This window comes from Podarcis tiliguerta (genome assembly GCF_965153285.1).
Source record: "Podarcis tiliguerta genome assembly, chromosome: 8".
NCBI classification, from domain to species: Eukaryota; Metazoa; Chordata; class Lepidosauria; order Squamata; family Lacertidae; genus Podarcis; species Podarcis tiliguerta.
This window is the reverse complement of record NC_139541.1, coordinates 36,598,957-36,621,078: the sequence shown is the minus strand read 5'-3', so window position 1 is coordinate 36,621,078 and position 22,122 is coordinate 36,598,957. Positions and strand designations below refer to the sequence as shown.

General features: G+C 45.6%; 1 protein-coding gene across 1 annotated transcript in view; it reads right to left on the bottom strand.

Moving 5' to 3' along the window:
- ATP2C2 (ATPase secretory pathway Ca2+ transporting 2) overlaps positions 1–22,122 on the bottom strand; it is a 35,632-nt gene that overhangs the window by 12,478 nt on the left and 1,032 nt on the right. The window contains exons 2-15 of the mRNA XM_083451853.1: positions 14,198–14,308; positions 13,005–13,121; positions 11,734–11,823; positions 11,267–11,302; positions 11,114–11,175; positions 9,299–9,407; positions 8,475–8,624; positions 7,603–7,671; positions 7,414–7,489; positions 6,482–6,548; positions 3,673–3,797; positions 2,986–3,083; positions 2,078–2,179; positions 966–1,055 (exon numbers count right to left, since the gene is read on the bottom strand). Coding sequence (XP_083307979.1) covers positions 966–1,055; positions 2,078–2,179; positions 2,986–3,083; positions 3,673–3,797; positions 6,482–6,548; positions 7,414–7,489; positions 7,603–7,671; positions 8,475–8,624; positions 9,299–9,407; positions 11,114–11,175; positions 11,267–11,302; positions 11,734–11,823; positions 13,005–13,121; positions 14,198–14,308 — 1,302 coding nt within the window. The remainder of the gene's footprint in view (positions 1–965; positions 1,056–2,077; positions 2,180–2,985; positions 3,084–3,672; positions 3,798–6,481; positions 6,549–7,413; positions 7,490–7,602; positions 7,672–8,474; positions 8,625–9,298; positions 9,408–11,113; positions 11,176–11,266; positions 11,303–11,733; positions 11,824–13,004; positions 13,122–14,197; positions 14,309–22,122) is intronic.

The following is a 22,122-nucleotide window of genomic DNA, read 5'->3' as shown; positions in this document are numbered from 1 at the left end:
TTGAAACGCTGAAGAGCTGCTGCCAGTCAGTGCAGACAATACTCAGCTAGATGGGTGCAATGGTTTTACCTGGTTTAAGGCAGCATCTTGGGCTTCCAAGTTCTGATGTTTTTGAAGTGTGACTCAGGCAATATTTAAATACAGTTGCATGCTTCCCATTTGCCACATGGTAAGAAGCGGGTGGCGCTGTGGGTTAAACCACAGAGCCTAGGACTTGCCAATCAGAAGGTCAGCGGTTCGAATCCCCGCGACGGGGTGAGCTCCCGTTGCTCGGTCCCTGCTCCTGCCAACCTAGCAGTTCGGAAGCACGTCAAAGTGCAAGTAGATAAATAGGTACCACTCTGGCGGGAAGGTAAACGGCGTTTCCGTGCGCTGCTCTGGCTTAGTCATGCTGGCCACATGACCCTGAAAAACTGTCTGTGGACAAACATCAGCTCCCTCAGCCAGTAAAGCGAGATGAGCACTGCAACCCCAGAGTTGTCTGTGACTGGACTTAACTGTCAGAGGTCCCTTTACCTTTACCTTTTATTTTGGGGGACTCAGATTGAAGAAAATGGGGGGAGATGACTGAGAGTATAAATGCCCCCTAATTTTTGACATTATCTTTTAGGAAAAAAACCTAGTCTTATACACTTATACACTTATTTCCACTGGGCACGTTTCCTTACACTTATTGCGTTTTGAGGATCACTGCCAAGATCACTAAGTCAGGTTGCTCTCTGGCTGCCTTGAGTTTATAATACTATAATTCTGTTTCAATTCTGCTGTTGATAAATGGGCAGATCAGCTGAATGCTAAATTCTCTCTCTCATTTTTGGCAACCATGGTAAGATACCTTACTGGATCAGCTGAAGACTAAATCCTACCTTCATTTTTTGGCAACCTTGCTAAGCCATTACAAATTAAACTGAGCCGATTAAATCTAAAACTTAATAAGCACCCGGGGCTTGCAACAGCCACCCTACCTTCATTGCCAGGGCTATCAGAGCCCCTTCAGTCGGCTGGCCCATCACAGTCGTCTTCCTGATGATTGCATTGTTGGCAACACAGCCAGCCTGAAAGAGATTTGCTTCTTTGTGACATTTGTTGAGGAAATGAATCAAATGACTGTTATGCTTAAGCCCTGGGCTCAGAGATTGCTCGGTTGCACGTGTGATGAGTTTGGGGGGCTGGGTTGAGTAGGCTGCATACAGAGACACTTCTAACCTCTGGCTCCAGCAAGTGTTGTAAGGCAGGCTGATAGCCTGCCTGGGTGATGGGCCATTAAGGGAACCAAGGAAGTGGATCTGTGTGAGATGGTAATGGGTGCCCCCCCCCCACATTCGTGGGTAATTAGAAAGACAAAGACAGAGTTGAGAGCAGAGAGTTTGGAGTGATGTGAGCTAAAAGAAAAACAGCAAGCTGGAGAGAGGGAAAGAGAGATTCTGTTAGAATCCAAGACTCTGGCTATGAGGGGAAGCAAGGCCCTCTTGGGGTGTTAATGCTGTGAAGACCTCCAGCATACACTCAGGTTGTATATATGTATAAATAATCCACACATAATAAAGACACCCCGGTCTCCACTATGCCTCATTTCAAAAGAAACACAAACCCTGGATAAGCACCTGGAACTCCCACAATCTCTCATTGTTCGGAGATTGGGGTGGCGTGCAACACAAGCAAGGATTGAAGTCTGTGAGGCCATCTTTTGGGCCGGGGTAGGAAACCTTTGGACCCTTGGCTTAAATTCCAAAGTCCTCTGCAAGTGATCAGGTTAGACATCTGCCAAGAGTGATCTGTCTGTTCTATATCAGCTCAGTGGGTAGGGAGAGAAAGGGGAGTCAGAAAGAGAGAGAGAGAGAGAGAGAAGAGGTGGTCCTACCTAGTTTGACTCCCACCTACCGCTGGTTCAGCCCCACTGCTTGCCAATACGCACCCTCCACCCCAGTTATTGCTGAGGCATGATTGCCCTTAGCAGTCAAAAGGTTGCCCATCCCTGTTCCATCAACACCAGAAGTCTTATCACATTGGTTGTTTAGCCCATCATGTCTACTCTGCTCCTCCTACGAAATAATAATAACCAAGGCAAATAACTTACCTCCACTAATTTCCCCACAGAGATGTTTGAAAATTCTTTGATGACTTCTCTGGAGGGCAAGAGACACACATCTCCTTCTCTGTTGTACCCAACCCCGCTCACCTGGAAGAACAGAAATCCAGAAGACACCTGCAGAGGAGATCCAACTCTATGGCCAGCTGACATTATTTAATGTCAGAAAGAGGAAGGTACATTTGGAGACACTGATATCTTGTTAAGGAAAGCGGGCAGAAATACTGGCATTTATGGATTGAAGTTTATTGGCGAAGTGAATCAGCAGCCCACTGGAAGTGAAATTATGAGTTGATGGGTGATAATAAGGGAGAGGGTTTTTTCTTCCGGTTTCCCCATCTATGGAATACTCTCCTTATCAAGGCCCATCTGGTACTGACATTAACACCCTTTGGGTGCCATATTAAGGCATGATTGTTCCCTCAAGCATTTGAGAATAGATTATTATTATTATACTTATTGCTCTTTCTGTGTTACATTTTTTGGTGGGGGGGCATTGTTCCTTTATTATTAAGCATGACGGTTGTTTTAAATTATGTATGTCAGTTACTAGAGACGTTTTGAATTAGGCAACAAATAAATCAGATTAATATTCATTTTATTTATTTTATATTCTGCCTCTCTCCTCATTCAGGACCCAAGACATTTCACAGCATAAATCATAGCCAACTGAAAACACATGACAAATGAAAGTATTTTCTTAAAAAAAGCACCCAAAAACAAATAAGTAACCCTACTTAAAACAGCACTGAAACCATTTAAAAGCACATCGCTTCCCTTGTCATCTTATAAAAAGACAAGATCAGAGTGCTATCAACCAAGGAGGCTTATAGGTTCAGAGTTGTCTTGTATTACAACTGACAACTTTGTCCAAACTGCACATTTGCTGACTTTACCTCTGCCTTGAATCCATCCGAGGTGACGAGCTGAGTGACAGTCATTTCATTGGCTGTCAAGGTCCCGGTCTTATCAGAGCAGATAACATTGCAACAGCCTGAGGAGAAGAGAGGATTTGTCAGAACAGAGGTTGCGCTCACAGGCATGTGTGCGTGCGTGCGTGCTGCTAAGCATTCACATGTGCTGGATAAGAACCTAAGAAGAGACCTGTTGGAATAGACCAAAGGCCAATCTACTCCAACATCAGATGAGCATGGAAAGCCTGCAAGCAGCATCTCAGTGCAACAACACCCCCTGCCCCCGTGATTACCTGAAAACTGGAATCTAGAGCATATACTGCTTCCAACAGTGGAGGTAGAACCACCATGCTTAGTAGCCATTGGTAGCCTTATCTTCCATGAAATTATCTAATACTCTTCCAAAGCCATCCAAACTGATGGGACTGAATTCCACAGTTTAACTATGTGCTGTGTGCAGAAGTATTTTCTTTTGTCTGCTCCGAATATTCCAACATTCAGCTGCATTAGAATACCCAAAGTTCTAGTATTATGAGAGAGTGAGGGAAATGCCTCCCTCACATTAAATGAACGGGTGGAAACAATGACAGTGGAATCAGCCACAGTTAGCAAATCCAGTGTTGCTAACACCCACCCCATAACCCGCTTTCATGCGCACGGTACTCTTACCTAGAGTTTCCACAATTGGCAGCTTCTTCACAATGACTCGTTTCTTGGCCATCCTCAAGACGCCCAGGACTAAGGTCACCGTGACCACGATGGGGAGGCCCTCTGGGATTGCAGCCACCGCTAAGCTGCACACACAGAATCATTTACCACTGCTGTTACACACCACCATCCTCACTAACTCCTGTAAGGAAGTATATGCAAGCATCAACTTGCTCCAGGGCCCTGATGCTGAAACACATTAAGACCTGCCTTTTCATGGGCCCTGGATGCCTCTCTCAACACTTGAGCTTCAGGCTCAATTGCAGGAAGGACAGTAAAGCTGGGAGAGGCCCCTGAGTAAGGCTGGGAGAGGCCCCTGTCTGACACCCTGGAGAGCCACTGCCAGTCAGTGTGGACAATACACTGAGATCAGTGGAGCAATCATCTGACTCCATGTGGAAGGCTGCTTCCTTTGTTCCTATGCCCAGTGGAGCTTTGCAGACGTCCATCGGAGGCAGGGCTGTTTACAGTCTCGTGCCAGCATTGCAGAATGCAGAATGCAAAGCCTCATTTGGGCTTAACCAATTGGTCCAATTTCTTTGTATGTTGACTCTGAAGTACTCTCTTTTTCTGTCTGAAATCTCTGGCCAATCCATTGTATTGTATGACTCTGAGCTTTTTTATATATAACAGAGGAAGGAAAGGTTTTCCACTATAGGGGTGGGGGACCTCCCCCCCCCCTCACTCACTCACTCAGTACACTTTGCTTTGCCTGCTATGGCATTTGTGAACAGAGCAAGTGAGACATCAGTCAGTCAGTGCAGAGAACGAGGTATGACCTTCAAAAAGCACCAGGGTCTGGATTCCAGGGTCTAGCCAGTCAGATTTGGCTCACAAGCTGGAGGTTCCCCATCCCTGGTCTAGTATGAAAATACTTTTCTGCCTGCCATCAAAACACAGAAGTGTAGGGGCCAGATGGTCTGTTGGCGGAGAGCTCTGTGGCCTGTGTGCCACCACTGACAAAGCCCTGACCTATGCTTCAGGCGCAAATATCGCTGAACAAGAGAATACAGAGCAAGGCAACATTCATAGCCCTTAAGGGACAGAGGGACTGTGCAGGAAAAGAAGACAACTCTGGCTGGTCCACTTTAGTGTTACTTTTATTCAACAGAGTCTGCCCTCCATTGACACTTGCCTGCCTTTTTTCTATACCTAGCCTTCTATACCTTTTCCCTTCCAAGTCCTCAACCATTTCTCTTTATCTGTAGCGACTTTGGCACACATTGCTTTTATCTTGCCGCTGGGCAGTATTATGAACATTACAATCCTCTGATGCCAAGGGATCCCTTTTCCAGATACGTGAACAGATGGCACATGTCATTTGATAAGAAGGCAGCCTGCCATGCAAACTATAAGGATGTACAATGCCAGCCTTTAAACAACAAGGGAGATATAGCCAGCAAGGTTAATATTTGTACAGAGAGAAGCAAATGTTTCGTGGCAGGTATATTGGTGGGGAAGGGTGGGGATGCTGTGTCCACCCATCCCGTCATCAGCACATGCCCAAGTGCTTATGAAGCTCACCAGCTACAGGTATTAAACTCTTGGGTTCTGGTGCTACCATTTGTCCTGCCTGAAGAGCTCTCTCTCCACTGCAGCTGAAAAAAATGGTTGCATCAGATTCTGACAGTTCAATCACCCTGTTGGGGAGTTTCCAAAGCATTATGTGGAATGGATTTTTTTCTTTTAGGGCAGTGGCACTGGTGAATCTGCACACTCTGACACCAGGGGTGGAGAGCAGGCAGGGGCATGGCTGGCGCACATCCCAGGGGTGTGACATGTTTCCCAGGGGCATGGCGTGCCACCCGTGGGGGCCTGGCACCCAGTGCAGTGGGAGGGTGCGCGGCACATGTCCGGAATGTGTGGCCGCGATGGTACCCCCGTCCCCGTCCCCAATGGTGCTAGGGGCAGTGTGCTCCCCCACCCCCCCTTTCCTCCACCAGTGGGCAGTGGGGAGATTTGCTGTTCAGAGTTTGATCCATGCAGATCAGGGGCCTTCTTGCTGGCCTACAGCCTCTCAACACACTTGTTCAGAGGACTGAGCAGCTAGAAGATGGGCTCCTTGGGTTTCTAGACTGGCTGTCTTACGAGGCTGGCCTGTCCCTGTGACAGATTGAAGCGGCCACCTCAGGCAGCAGAATTTAAGGGGTAGGGAATGGGGCAATGCCCCCTCCACAGTTTGAGTCCTCCCATGTTCTCCTAAACACCTGGAGAGGGCTCTGATTACAAACTAATTTTCCCCCAAAATCCACCACTGTAACCCTTTGTACAACGTAATCAAAAGTCATTTAAACAAAAAGGAAATATAGTGTGTCTATCTGTCTGTCCGTCTACCTACCTATCACAGAGTTGGGGAACCTTTTTCAACTGAAGGGCCAAATTCCATTCTGGACAACTTTCTGTGGGCCATATGCAAGGGACAAGCAGGGCCAGAAGGAAATGCAGATGGAGAAATGAATGTAATTTCTAGGGTAGTTTCTACACTCATCCCTCTCTATCCTCCAGCCAGAGAAGCAAGAGCCCTAGTTCAAGGGCACATTCCAGCCAGGCAACAACTCTCAAGGAGGTTGTGAAGCAGGGCCAAGGAGGGATCATTGAGCCAGACAGCGAAGCCTGCAGAGCCACAGTTGGCCCCCAGATCCTAAGGTTCCTCACCCCTGTTCAATCTAGAGATAGGCAGGAAATATACACACAGAATGTTTTTGATCAGCATGTTTGCATTCTGTTCTGCTCTTCTACTGTGACAATAAAATGTCCTTCCAGCTCTTACCTCACTCCAATGGTGAACATGCCAAGAAGATGCTTCCCCTGCAGCCAGCCAATCAGCATAAGTAAACCTTGCAGGAGAGGGGAGAGGAAAACACAGAAGCTATCTTGATGGCACCACAGGCATGTTCAGTACGTGAACATGAAAATACTCAAAGTATGCACAAGGAGGAGGGTACAGTGTGGTGTAGTGGTTAGAGCAGGGTTTCCCAAACTTGGGTCTCCAGCTGTTTTAGGACTACAATTCCCATCATCCCTGACCACTGGTCATGCTAGATGGGAGTTGTAGTCCAAAAACAGCTGGAGACCAAAGTTTGGGAGACCCTGGGTTAGTGTGTTGGGACCTTAGGTCAGTCACATTTGCTCAGCCTAACTCCAGGCTTCTACTGTACAAATCTGTACTCTAGGAATGGGTGAATGGGTGAAACTGCCCATTTTGTTTTTTCTTATTTTTCCAGCCTGAATGTTGGTTCTCCACATTTCTGCACTGGTTTGGGGCTTCTTTGTTTCTAAAGTCCTCAGCACTGTGGCGCAAATCTCTCTTCACATACACATTTTAAAATGCAATTTTGCCTAAGGTACGTAGTTTTGCAAGCAATTTCACCCAAATGATAATTTTTAAACCATGTTATTTCACCATCATATGGATAATTTGCCCTCGTAACTGCATTTTTGTACGCATGACTTGGCTAGAGAACTGCACTGCAAAATTCAGAGATCTGTGAATTTTGAAGGACAGCTGTGTTTCAGTTTACATGTTGCACAGATTAAGTAACTTTGCCTTGAAATCTGAGCCAAATTTCTTCCCTGTTCCTGCTACACACATAGTGAGTCTCTCCCAAAATGATGGTCCCTTCTGATCAGCAGGAGCTAGTTCTTAAAACAGGCAGTGGGTCATTAAGGGGGGGGGGGAATAAAGTATTTTGCAAAACTCACCAATGATGCCAAATGAAATGAGAGTAAGCTGTTTCCCCAGTTTGTCCATGTTTTTCTGCAGTGGAGTCTTGGGGGTCTTGATGCATTAATTGACAGCAAAGGGAAGAAAGAAAAACCCTCTTGAAATAGAATCCGAAGGATGTTCCCCTCCTAAGAACTTGGTCCGCTTTCCCCCGGACCCCTTCTCACCTCTTCTTCTTGCATCATTTTGAATACCTCCCCAAACTGTGAGTTTTCACCTGTTCCAATGACAATGCCCTGAACAAGCAGAAGAATGCAAAGAATAAGTTGCCTTTTTTCTTAGATTTTGACGGTATTCCCCAGAGTTGAAAAACTTTCCCCTGAATGACAGCTGGAGACACAATGACCTGGTTTGTACATAATGCCAAGCCATGATTTATGTTAACCACAGTCAATAAACCATAGTTAAAGCTTGGTTTACTACACACACACACACCTCTTTCTCATTACAAGAGATGCAAAGTCAGGAAGATGATCTGTAGCTTTTGGGTGATGGTAGCTCCTTAACAGTTAAAGAGGAAGTCTGGGTTAGGAAGTCCCTATTCCCCTCCCAGAACTGCTATTTCCCAGAGTTCCTTGTGAAGAGAGCTTGTAGTTCTGTAGGGGTGGGGAATAGGGGGTCTCCAAACAACTCTCAGCACCCTTAACAAACTGCAGTTCCTCTTTGTGTGAAGCCATGATTGTTTAAAGTGGTATCATATCGCTTAAATGTATGGTATGAATGTGGCCTTAAACAGCTCTGAAAAGCTGATATTAGCCATATAGGCGAACAGCCAACGCCTAATGGGCCACTTTGACAGGTGGGCCAGTATTCTCACGTCACATGACTTCCTTTGTTGTGGGCACATCTTGAATTTGTTGTTTTTGTGTGCGCGCCTTTGCAAAGCGACATTCAAAAAGTGCCGGATTGTAACTGCATGGGAAAAATCAGCAGCACACAGGTTTAGATTTGCTGCCGCCAGTACATACAACAAGCTTATGAATAATTGCCTAATGATGGGCTACTTACAGCTAGCAAAAGGAGGTTATTTACCACTCACTTTTCCTTTGCCGTATCGTACGAGAGTTCCCATGAATGCGACATTGGTGAGGGTCATCACGTCTCCAGCTTCTGCTAAGATGCCATCGTTCTTACTGCAGGGCTCTGCTTCCCCCGTGAAACTGGATTCGTCCACTAAGAGATCTGTAACCTGACAAAACACTGGATAAATGGACTCCCATGAATTCCATCCCTTTCCTGTTTTCCTGTTTCCAGTTCCTGTGCTACGCTCCCATTCGTCATTCATTAAGGTTTAACTTGGAGATTTGATACAGTTAATTCTGGAACTGGAGCATGCGCAGATTGGCACCGTTTTCAGTTATTTTCGCATATCCACCCCCCATGCAAGCATCAATAGAATGCTGCCCCCCCGAAAAGCAGTCATGTGATCCCATACTACAAAAACACCCTGCAAAAATTGTCTTGCTGTCATCAAACACACAATTGCATCTTTTTCATAGTGTTTTCTCAACACACCTAATGAGCATCATTAAGCACAGAGCAAGCACCAGGCGATATTCTCTGGGGAGAGCATTCTGCAATCTGGGTCCCACCACCAAGAAGACCCTGTCTCTGGTTGCCAGTCACTGGACCTCCAATGACAGGGTCAAGCAGAGAAGGGCTTCGGGAGGTGCCCAAAGTGTGCGGGCAGGTATGAGTGGAAATAGGTGGGTTTTGCGAGGATCCATGAACTTGTCCTCTTTCAAAGCTTCAGAAGCATAAAAACTGAATCACAAGATGGCTTATTGAATTTTACACTGAGTTTTTAAAGGGAGCACCCAGTTATGGAGTGCACATGGTACTGTTCCATCATCCATCTCTTACCTCTACGAGTCTGACGTCTGCAGGAACCCTGTCTCCCATAGAAAGGCACACAATGTCTCCGGGAACAAGCTCTCGAGCAAGAAGATGCTGCAGTTTCCCCTCTCTCATGCTGGTATCCCCCCACAAAAAGATAAGTACAAAGAAATGGCACCGTATGAGCAAAGCAGAGCTGCCAAAAGGGTTGTGAGGAAGATGCATTGTGGTGGCCAGGGATGTCAGACCACTCCAATGGCAGCAGAAGAGGAAGCAGAAATTGCTACCGTTTGTATGTTTGTCTGTAGTCAGGAACGGAAATCAGTCAAGTAAGTTGCTTTTAAGTTCACAAGCAACATGTAACTAATGATGTTTTTCAGCATTGCTTTGGAGTCGACATTGAAATGAATATAAGTTACGTATGTAATGCAACAAGTTACATAACTTATGTAACTTATGTTAAATAGTGGACAATGAGACAAATAACGTAGTATACTGCGTTGCTGTTTTTAGAATTTGCAAATACATTTCTATTGTTTTTAGAGTTTGCTGAAATGATTTCATTGTGTTTAAAACTTGTCTTTTTGTGTTTTATTCTGTTTTTTTATCTAGTAGGCCACTTTGATGGCTTTAGGCTATGAAGCGGGTCTACAAATTTATTTAACATCATCATCATCATCATCATCATCATCATCATTACAAACATTTAAAAACAATTCCACATACAAAAATGGTTAAAAATAGTTCCAATACAGTTGCAGACTGTTTGGATCTGTTAAAACATTTGATGCTCCACCCACTTTTGCTTTTGGCCCCACCCACCAATGGCACGTGGCCCCAAGGAGTTTGCTGAGGCAGCCCCTGGGCTGAAAAAGCTTTCCCTGCCACTGTGTTAAAATCACGTTTGGTGACTTGGAGCACAACATCATACCAAAATCACTTGTCTCTCTTTCTACAAGGTGTCCCTGGGTGTGGTAGGAACAAGGGAAAGTGGGGGAAATGATCAAAGCGTTCTCTGACCTTGAAAGACAAATAGGCCACCTCTCTGGACATAATAATTTAAACCATAAAAGGTATTACATATTTGCTTTGGCAAGGCTGGAGCAGGTATTTGTCCTTCTGGTGAAGAAGGAAATGAACATCAGTCCCAGAACTGAACATTTCAACACACACAGTTCAGGTCGGTAAAATAAAGCATAAGTGACCAGTAGGCAAATAAAGGATATTTTAATCATTTGTAAATACACGGGTTTACCCTGAGCATGCGCGCGCGCGCACACACACACACAGAGAGAGAGAGAGAGAGAGAGAGAGAGAGAGAGTCCTCTTAAGCCCTGATCTGCTGTTCTATAGTAAAAGGTAAAGGGACCCCTGCCCATTAGGTCCAGTCATGGCCGACTCTGGGGTTGCGGTGCTCATCTCGCTTTATTGGCCAAGGGAGCCAGCGTACAGCTTCTGGGTCATGTGGCCAGCATGACTAAGCTGCTTCTGGAGAACCAGAGCAGCCCATGGAAATGCCATTTACCTTCCCACCGAAGCGGTACCTATTAATCTACTTGCACTTTGACGTGCTTTCGAACTGCTAGGCTGGCAGGAGGCTGTTCTATAGTAGGGAGGCTAAACTGCACAGTTGTGAATGGGAAGTGTGAGTATCAGCTCCAGGTTTGTGGGGGGGGGGCAGGGGACTAGGGCAGAGGTAGGGGTTCTCCTGCCACCCTTCCAATTGTAACCATCACCCCTCAAACGCACACAAGCATTTTGTGCCTCCATACATGCATGAAGAAGGCATCTGGCAGGCACTACACCAAGGTTTAAAGTGTGTGGATGCTTTACAAGGCTTACCAGTTACACTCTGGCGGGACTAACTTGTTGAGTTCCTCCAGAGATTTCTCAGAGCGGTGCTCCTGTGAGAAAAGAAGCACATCGATGTCAGGGCACGTTTTTTGTCTGAATGGGTGAGAACCCACAATGGTCAGTTACCAGAAAAGGTTGTACCTGGATGAAGGCCACAGTCACCACGATGATGACAGCCTAAAAATAAAATAAAAATGGGGGTGGATCAACAAAGACAGTATAACGTCACATGCCAATGGAGAATGGATATTTATTTCAGGCTTACATGGAAACCAGACAAATGGAAAACAAACAAGTAAAAATGCGAAACTTGAGCAGAATTACTAAGATTTTAAGGGAAATAACTGTGTGTGCTTAAGAGAAAGCGACTGTGTTTATTAAGGGTGTAAGTTTGGAGGGGGATTGCAGCCCTCCACAGTCGTCTAGAGGGACCCTTCACCCCAAAAGGTACCCCACCCCTCACCTAGAGAAATCAGTTGATGAGTGGTTCTCTTCACCCCCTAGAAGCCTGATCCCCCCTTTCTTCTCCCTATTCAGTACAGTTGAAAATAGTCCCCTAGTTCTGATGTCTCCAAGAATGAGGACTCCAAAGGAAACAGATCACGTACCATTGCAATACTCACGGCATCTTCGTATTCTTTAGTGACCACACTTACTAAAGCGGAGGCCAGCAGCAAAAGGATCAGGGGGTTCTTAAACTAAAAGGAAAGAAGAAGGAGAAATTCCTTTGACTGAAGTAGGCTTTGTCTGTTTTTTGCCATTCACAGTGGGAGTCAACTTGTCACACAACTTATGCCCAGAACTAATAATCTCTGCTTGATCCAGGCAGTTTCACTTTATGCTTGAGTAAGGAACATCAAGCCTGGGGTGAAATAGGGCTCTCCAATTCTCTCTATCTGGCTCTCACAACTCTCCACAGGCCACACCCCTCACTGCACTGGCTTTGCACCCTCCTGGAATGCTTTTGACTGACTAGAATGACCCCATTGAACTCAGATAATGCCTCTTCCTTGTCTGTATGAAGGATAGAGGGGGATACATACCTGTGAATAGAATCTAGCCTATTGTACAAAGGCAAACATTTGAATTTTTTTTGCTCCACCCACTTGTGCCTCTGGCCCCACCCACCACTGCTCTGCAGCTCCTGGAAGAGAATGTAGGCCTCAGGCTGAAAAGGCTTTGTCGTCCCTGCCCTAGAGACACTTTCTGACCACTGGTATGTCCCCAGAGCATCAAAGGTGAGGGGCACTGACTTGTGGGTCAGGGGACGGTGCCTGGATGCAAGAGACAGCCCCTGGCGGGTGGCTAGAGCTCAGTGAATGGGGAGTGTAGCTAAGCTCCGTCTCTTTCCTGGGGCAGGAGGTCAGCAGTAGGGGGCACCAGAATCAAAGACAGGCAGAGCCAACTAATTCCAGCTTTGTCCCCATCTCCTCTCTGCTAAGTTCTTTCATGGCAATACTGAGACTAAGGAGAAGGATCCAATAGGCAGCAACATGGACTGGTTGTAAGTCAGGTGGCAGGCAGGTGGAGGCTGGCTGAAGGCAGGCCAAGGCTGGTGGGGCGATGTCCAGAGTGCCCTAATGGACCAGCCTCCACTGATCTGCAGGCTACATTAATCATGGAAGGTCTTGAAGAAAGTGTCAAACAAACGTCTGGGCTGGTTAGATTAGCATCTCGTACTATTTGAAGGGAACTTGAGCAGGAAAATGTCCTGGTAATTGTGTATGTGTATACACACCCATTCCTATGCCAGATGTACATATTTGTTTTAAATTGAATGTTGTTACCCAACATAACCCTGGAGAAAGAGACAGGGTACATACACCCTGCTATCCAATGATCCACAAACCCCTTTGCCACTAGCATTCCTGTTCTTTACCTGGTCTAGATATTTCTTCCACACTGGCTGCGTATTATCTATTACAAATTCATTCCAGCCATGCTTGATCCTTCGGTGCAGCACTGACACTTCAGACAGTCCCTTCTGTATATCGACCTGAAGAGATGACAGCATATTTTTTAAAAAACCACCGTAAAGCAGGGGTGGGGAATCTTTTTAAAGTTCCCTTTGGTAATATGTTGGGGAGTGCATGATGGAGATGGGTGGGGCACCCTCTTTCTCCCTTCTTCCTCTGCCAACCACTTTCTCTCTCTTTCTCTCTGTCACACACAAACACACACCCCTCAGCACTCTTTAGGTTCCCTCAGAGACAAGGGACATATCCAAATACATCTGCTCCATAACTAGGAGGCCCCATACTGCTGGGAGTTGCTGGGTTCATAATACCAGCATAATCTACCCATTTAGGGATTTGATTTTGTGTGGCTAGTAGGGAAGGAGAGAGCTAACAAATGTCACCTTGAACTCCTTGAAGGACAGGTGAGATATAAATCTAATACTCTACTATATATTTTGGAAAGTGGTTTGTCTGTCCATCCGTCTGTCTGCCTGCTCTGTAGGTTTGTTTGCCTCTCAAATATGTTGTCACCAATTTCAATACAAGGGTTCCTGGTGTGGAGGCGGCAGTCATTGTTGATGTTTGGCTGCTGGCCGCCATTTTGAATCAAGATGGCAGACCGCAACAGGACTTTGCCCATTTTTGGAGTGATTGGGTCCAAGCTCACAAGCAACACTATATTTGCTGGTTTCTACATATTCCAGGATAGCACTGGGTGCTCCCCACTAGTAAATAACAACAACTCCATTGACTTTTCCTAGTTAATTCATGCCAATTGTAAAAATAAATAAATGGGGCCAATGACTCCCATGCAACCCCCTCCTGCAGAAACTGTCACCTGTCTGGATGCTCTGATGCAGTTGAAGCAGCAAAGGTTTGTCAGAGGTCTTTTGCTGACACAGTTACCCTGAGCAGTTACGGTAAGTATGTTTGCCGACACTCTCTAACCTCATCACAGCTTTTCCAATGGCAGGCAGCATTGTGAAAATAGTGTGAATATTAGATCATTTCAGGAACACATGTCAAGACAAGAGACAAGAAGATGACTCTAACCTGCACCTCTTTCTTCTGAAGTGTTTCTCAAAAGTCTCTGTCGTGGTTTTATGGCTCTTACCTGTAACATTTTTGCCAACTCGTCTGCATGGTGTTTGCAAGCCTCTTTGGGAGAGAGGGCCGTAACCTCTTTCTCTTCTTCCACTGACTTCAGTTCAGATTCTTCTTCAGGCTACATAATGCAAATAAAATGTTGGGTGGTGAAGAAAGAGGAAGAGATGAGACTGTCTACAACCATTTTAAGCAGAAATTTAAGCGGAGGGACGGTGGAAAACGGGCTCAGCCCTGGTTCACACATATGTGCCTTATTGACTGGAACTTCCAGTTATACCTGGCATGTCTAAGGCTCTTCTTTCCATGCTGCTTGTTGGAAGTGCAACAGCAGGTATCATCCAGTTTGTAACTTAATAGTTAATTCTGTTAGTGTTAAAGGCCACTAGCTAAGAGGCGGGTTGGTGGAAGTGTTGCTTAGCAACTTGACAGAGTGCCATGATGTTTGCTGAGGTAACATGCGCCCCGATTGGCTCCGAAGGGAGTTTTTCCTCTGTGTATTTGGTGGAATGTCTCCCTGCTATGTATGAGGCTTGAACTAAGAAAGGCAAAACCTCCATTCATTTCTCCTCAAATGACACAATTTTTGTTCAGTAATGTGTTATCAGGACTTTTCTCTCTGTGTTCTGCTCATCTTGTTTAAGTGCCCATGCTAACAGTGGTGGCTCATTGGGACTGGTAAGGCAGAGAGCCCTAAAGTGGGTGTAGTCAGAGCCAATGATGGACATAACAGACTAATTCTGGTTTTGTCGCCATCGTCTGCTTCCCTGCTCAGCTGTACAAGGACAAAACTGAGACTAAGAAGGAGAAAGTTGACAAGCAGTGCCATCCCTGGGCAGGCAAGTAAGGTAAGAGGGGCAGTGCCCCATTTGCTCTAATGAACCAGCTCACACAGGAACTTATTAAGGGGGAAGAATAGGGCAAAAGGCACACACAGTACATCAGAGCTCTAACATGGGAGAGGGTTTGTTGCCACAGTAATAGAACTCACTGCACCAGGAGCAGAAAACCAGTGGACCTCTGGATCTGGTTGGACTACAACTCCCATCATTCACCACCAATAATCAGGGACGATGGGAATTGTAGTCCAGCAAGATCCGGAGGGTCATAGGTTCCCTACTCTTCGACTCTACTGTTAAGATACTGTTAAAGGAAAATGTTAAAAAGGAAACAAGGCTTAGCACAGAAGAAAGAAAAACATTTCAAAACCAAGGGGAAAAGGAAGAAACGAGAAAGTAAGAGGATAGGGACACTAAAACATGATTTTCCACATCGCTTTGAGTGCCACAGTAAAAACTCTTTATAGAAAGGTCTAAAGCAAATAAGCAAAGAAGTTTCCTACTTCTGAATTCCAGTGGTTTTTATAGCTGGAAGGGGCACACACACACACGGATTGTAAAGCCGGTCTCTTTTCATTGGCTTCCCGTTTTATTTTATTTTAGATTTCAGAGCACAACCTTATCAACAGGAAATGAAAGACATCCCCGTGGAGGACATAAATTGATTGCTGGGGGTGGGGAGGAAAGCAGCTTTAATCCTGGAAAGCCAGCCAAGTCTCTGCTCCAAGGAGGCTTCTCAGTATCTCTATTTAGTATTTCTGGACTGAAATGGTTTGCTGCCTACTGGGCAATTTTGATTAATATATATATATCATTATTAAAAACATATGAGGAGCTTGCTGGATCAGACCAATGACCCATCTAGTCCAGCTGCCTGTTCTCTCAGTGGCCACCGAGGGGCCTGTGGAAAACCATCAAGCAGGATTTGAGTGCAAGAAAACTCTCCCCTCCCATAGTTTCCAGCAACTGGTATTTAAAAGCATTGCTGCCACTGACCATTGAGGCAGAGCACAGCCATCATTGCATCATGTACAATCAAAACAGCACAACAACGGCAGCTGAGTTAAAAACCACAGAAAACTTACCATCTAGCTGTTAACAGCCGCAAAATTGTCATTGGCTCAAAATTGGAAAGCTACAGTATTCCTGTCTTGGAAAGAATGGCTTAATGAAATTTGGGTCTTGGCCATAACGCCATGAAGAAAATACTTCTTCACACAGCACATAGTTAAACAATGGAACTCACTGCCACAGGAGGCAATGATGGCTCCCAAACTTTAAAAGAGGATTGGATAAATTCATGGTAGACAAGGCTATCAAAAGCTACTAGCTACGATGGCTGATAATAATAATAATAATAATAATAATAATAATAATAATAATAATAATAATAATATACAGTGGTACCTCTGGTTGCAAACGGGATCCGTTCTGGAGCCCCGTTCGCAACATGAGCAGAACACAACCTGCGTCTGCACGTGCGCGGGTCACAATTCAACACTTCTGCGCATGCGTGTGACATCATTTTGAGCGTCTGCGCATGCACAAGTGGCAAAACCCAGAAGTAACCAGTTCCGTTACTTCTGGGTCGCAGTGGGATGCAACCTGAAAATGCATAACCTGAACCGAACGTAACAAGAGGTATGACTGTACTGTCTTATACCTGCAGGTCTCAGGGCAGCTAAAACATAAAATCACAGTATGTTCTTCCTTCACTGTGCCTCTCAGTACCAGTTGCTGGGAACTGAACTAGGGCAGAGTGCTGCTGTGCTCATGTCCAGCTTGCTGGTTTCGCACCAGCATCTGGTTGGCCACTGTGAGAACAGGATGCTGGACCAGATGGGCCACTGGCCTGATCCAGAAGGCTCTTTTTAGACAGTTGTCCAGCAGCCTCTGGAGAGCCACAGGTTACCCATCCCTGCTTTAATCTTCTGAGAAGGAAACAGGATTACTGCCCTGCAATTTGGCGATTCAAGGCAGGCATTGCCCTTAAACCTCTTCTGAAGTGGTTCCAGGATAAGTGGCTTAGCTATTGTTGATGGCAAAGCAAGCCAAGCAGACAGAAGAGCAACCTAATAACACCAGGAAACAGAGGCAGGGAAGCTGGCAAGTTTGCATTCAAATCCTGGGCCCCGATGCCCTTTTCCAGACTTTGCCCTTTTTTTTTGTTTGTTTGTAAGAAAGACAAGTTAAACATAGTAAAAAGAAAACAACCATGACGCTTAGCACAGGTACGCCTGGAGGAAATAAAATAATTAGTTTACCCTAGCAAAGTTGGCAGGCATGGTAGGCACTGACGGTTTCTTATGAAACAAGAAATGTTTGAAAATGAAGTCAGGAGAACAGCTGTGTTTATTCTAGCCTCCTATGAACCTGCCATGCAAGCAGCAAAATTGGGCGCAGTGTGCAGGAATCAGGATTCTGGAGGATCTCAGGAACTTTGGCTTGTTTGTCTTGAAAAGCAAGTCTCTAGTCCTCATCGTTTGGATATTTATGGGCGTTTCCTTGAGGGATTCTCAGGACCAATGGAGATGCTAACAACTTTGATTCATCTTTGGGTGGGAAACAGTGTTTGCTCCTCTCCCTTTCCCTTGCTATAGTAGGTAGCCCTGAACATATTTTTCTTTCTTTCTTTCATTGCAGACTGTTATCCAAAAGAAAAAGAGGGAATATCATTTTTTTCTCCTTCTCAAAACTCTTGAGGGGAGGGTGATAGACAGCTTTTGTTCTGAGCTCTCCCCCTGACCCAGAGGGCTCCATCTCCAGAGCTCCATGCCAAAATATCTGATTTAAGCAACTGGGAAGCCTAGGAAAAAGCAAAACAACGCATTCCAAATCTTCACCTTTGTTTAATTTCTATCTAGCTTATGTAAAACAAAATGAAAGAACACCGAGAACTGGGGTTTACAAACAATCATACAATAACAACATCTAGAAAAAAGCTCTCCTAAAATTTGAAGGATACAACATGGTATATGGCCATTGCTGTCACAAACCTATACCTGAAGTATTATAGAGAAAGAGGATTTTAGAAAAAGGCATGGACTAGTAACTTTGTGAGAGTGCATACCAAAAGCAAGGAAATGAACGCAACATGCCCATCCACATACTTTTGGAGATTATGCACCATTAATTCAGCACATATGTGGCACAGTACATTGTTTGCCCAAGCTCTGCTGTTTTTCAGCACAGACTCTCAGCCTTTTTCTCACAGTGACCCCCATGGAAAGCCTGCAAGCAGGATCTAAGCGCCACAGCAACTCTCCCTCACCTGCAATTCTCAGCAGTTGGCACCCAGAGACATATTGCCACCAGCCATGGAGGTAGGAAAAAAGCCATTGTGGCTAGTAGCCATTGACTGCTTTATCCTTTTGACTGAGTACACAGGCTGGTCTCATCCTAATAATTTACGAAGAATGCGAACACTTCTTTTCCATCTTTACTTTGTTTCCACAGCCTGTGAGTTAGGTCCCTATTCCCATTTTACAGATGGCAAAACTGAGGCTGTGTGTGTGTGTTTTAGAGAGAAACTCTCCTGAGACTGTATTATGTGGGCTTGCAAATACAAGCCTTCCAAGTTCTGTTCCAGCAGTTAGTGGCCACTGACTGGACTTTGCATCCCATCAACTGGGGCCAGGTGACGAGCCTGGACATTCCCAAGGCAGATGAGAAACCTAGAGGGATCCTGGGAGCTTGACGTAAGGGTCAAATTAGATGTGACATGAATGCATCTTTTCATCTAGTGCTCAGACCTTTTTTAAAAAAAATGCAAACCACACATTCTCTGTGTAGGTGATCATTAACAGGATCAGGGCAGGCATGGAATGGAATGGGGATTTGACCATTTCCTCCTGTCCTGTGCTTGGGGTGGGGTGGGGTGGATATATCATCTGAATCTGTTGTTTGTTTTGGGAAGGAATCTTCCACTGAACTGCAGAGGGGAAAAGATTTAAATCCCGCCATTCCGGCTCCAAACCAGTCAGCGGTTCCCCCAGCTGATGCAATTTGCATTCAAAGAAACCCTGCATGATAGATGCACAGATACATTTAACATCCCATGCAGCCCCAAGAGAGAGTTATCAACCCCCCCCCCCCAAAAAAACCCCTTGGTTTGGCAAGGGGAAGCTTTTAATTTCTGGTACCTGTCTCAGGTGACACACTGTCCCTATTTTGTTGTTAGCACGATTGCACATGCCTTGGGTGCACATGCCTTTGGTTTCCCAAAGACCACTTGAAAATTGCTGAGGGTATTGGTGGACCTGCTTAATTATTTTTTTGCCCCTTGTAACAAATCTAATGGGCTGTACTGGATGCTGCAGGATTCTTAATTGCCTTTTTATTGCTCCTTTTACTTCTTGGATTGCATTTTATCGCATTACGATTTGCATTCCACGGAATTTAAATTATGGCACAATGAAATACAGCCTAAGAAATTAAAAGAGCAATAAGAAGACAAAAATCAATAGGGATATCTAATGCCATGATGGACCACTGGGCGGCTGGCTGCTGCTGCTTGTGCATTGTTTTGTTGTGTTTTCTTGGTGGCTCTGCTTGCTTTGCACTTCTTGTCAATAGTTGCTTTGAGGCCTTTAAGCAGGCATCCCCAAACTCGGCCCTCCAGATGTTTTGGGACTACAATTCCCATCATCCCTGACCACCGGTCCTATTAGCTAGGGATGATGGGAGTTGTAGTCCCAAAACATCTGGAGGGCTGAGTTTGGGGATGCCTGCCTTTAAGTGACTCCAGCTATGAGATATTAGGTAAAGGTAAAGGACCCCTGGATGGCTAAGTCCAGTCAAAGGAGACTATGGGGTTGCTGTGCTCATCTCGCTTTCAGGCCAAGGGAGCCGTCGTTTGTCCACAGACAGCTTTCTGGGTCATGTGGCCAGCATGACTAAACCGCTACTGGTGCACAGAGGACCGTGACGAGTGCCAGAGTGCATGGAAACACCATTTACCTTCCTGTCACAGCGGTACCTATTTATCTACTCGCACTGGCATGCTTTCAAACTGCTAGGTTGGCAGGAGCTGGGACAGAGCAACAGGAGCTCACCCCATTGCGGGGATTCAAACCACCCACCTTCTGATCAGGAAGCCCAAGAGGCTCGGTGGTTTAGACCACAGCGCCACCCGCGTCCCTGATGAGATATTAAAATCATTCAGTTTGGTGCTTGGTGGGGGAGGAAGCTATCTACAGCAGCTCCTTCTCTGGAGCATGTGTGTGTGTATACAAGAGAGTGGCAGTGTATGTGGCAGTGAATTTCCTGCAATTGGCTGGAGTTGGAATAGATGACCCTTGAGACGCTTTTCAATGCTACAGCATTACAATTCTATGAGATGTTGTTTTGGTACTTGCAAACCATTGTAAGCCCCATAGAAGTTCTTTAGTACAGTGTAAATCAGGGATGGGGACACATTTGCAACCTGAGGTTCACATTCCTTTCTGGCCATGTGCAGGTAGTGGGTGTGGCTAAATACAAAAGTGGCTGGAGCAACAGATGTAAATATTGCCTTGGTTAACAGTAGACTAGGTTCTATGCACACTCTCATGGCCTTCCTTGTCTTCCGTCCAGGCAAGCAAGAGGCGTTCTCAGAGTTCAAGGACACTTTCCAGCCAGGCAAAAACATTCAAGGCCGGTGGGGGATGTTGTCTGGTGGAAGAGGGTGTGGCTATTGCACTGGGAAAGAATGCTGCCTCTAACTTGGGCATTCTGAAATACAGCTTGCCTCTTCAGCAAACTCAGAGGGTTGCCTCTTCAGCAGGATGTTAAACTTCTGGCACAACCTTCTTGCAATTCTAAAAATGCTACAGAGGACCAGCTATATATCTTCCAAAGAAATGGATCCCCCACCACCAGTTAAATAATAAGGGGCATAGTAGATCGCTTCAATTTTCAGCACCCTCCTTCTTCCAGGTTCCTAGACTTTAAATAACTGAGCCGAGGGAGGGAGAGTTCCAGTGCTAGCATAACACTCCTGTTCCAAGTGTCCCTTCAACTGCCTGCTGCGATAGAAAATACGGGTGAAGGTATTTGTTCTGTAAAAGCTGTTCTGTCAGATCCACTGGGAGATTAAGCATTCTTAAGAAGCATAAACTGTTACTACTAGCACACCCTCCTGCGCGATCCAGGCCGGGTCAGGCTATGGCAAGGGAAAGCAATACAATGAACTGCAGCTGGGAGAGGGGAGGCTGAGATCGGGGATTAACCCTTCATTGGAGAATTGAGCAGAAGTGCAGAATCTTCAAGTGCCCTTGGCTTTTATCCGTAAAGTGCCTGGTGGGAGGCAGATTGATCAGGCTGAACATACATTTAAAGCACACCACTTCGCTCAAAGAATCTTGGGAACTGTAGTATACGCCTCACAGGGGAACAGTTCCCAGCACTCTTAGTAAATCACAGTTCCCAGATTTCTTTTTTGGGGGAGAGGAGATCATATGGTTTAAATGAATGGTGTGTATGTGGCCAAATACATGTTGTAATGTAGCAGGTAAGAGACTGAGTTGAGAATTGGGAAGTGTCCAGTTTGAATCTCACCTCAGCCATGAACTCCCAAGGAGGCCTTAAGGCAAATCTCTCTCTCCCCTGCCCCACACTTTCCGCTTTCTCAGTCCCAGTCCCCCCCACCTGCAATATAGGTTGAGATAATAAATACTGATTTACATTGCAGCACACTTTGCCGATCAATTCCCATTGATTCCAGTTAGCAAATGCTGTCTTGCAGGGTTGGCGTGTGGAGGGCATCTAGGTCATGTGTGTGAAGCACCTTAAACACTTGAAAGTGCTATGCAAGAGTTAAATAAATAAGTGCTTGTTTAAAAAAAATATGACTGACGTTTTGCACAATGCAAGAAAGCAGGAAAGGGAGGCAGGAATAGCCACCCCTTGAGCTATGTCTGCAAGGAAACTTGGAAAGTCCACAGAAGCATTTTTCAAGGTGGACAAAGGTCTCTGAGCACAAGTCCTATGGCACAGGTGTGCATATGACCATGGCCATTAATGTCAGTAGGTCTACTCTGAGCATAATACAACCCTTGAAATGGGATACAACCTTTTCTCCCCCCACCCCAGCCTCTGTGTTTTTATCCTCTTTTTA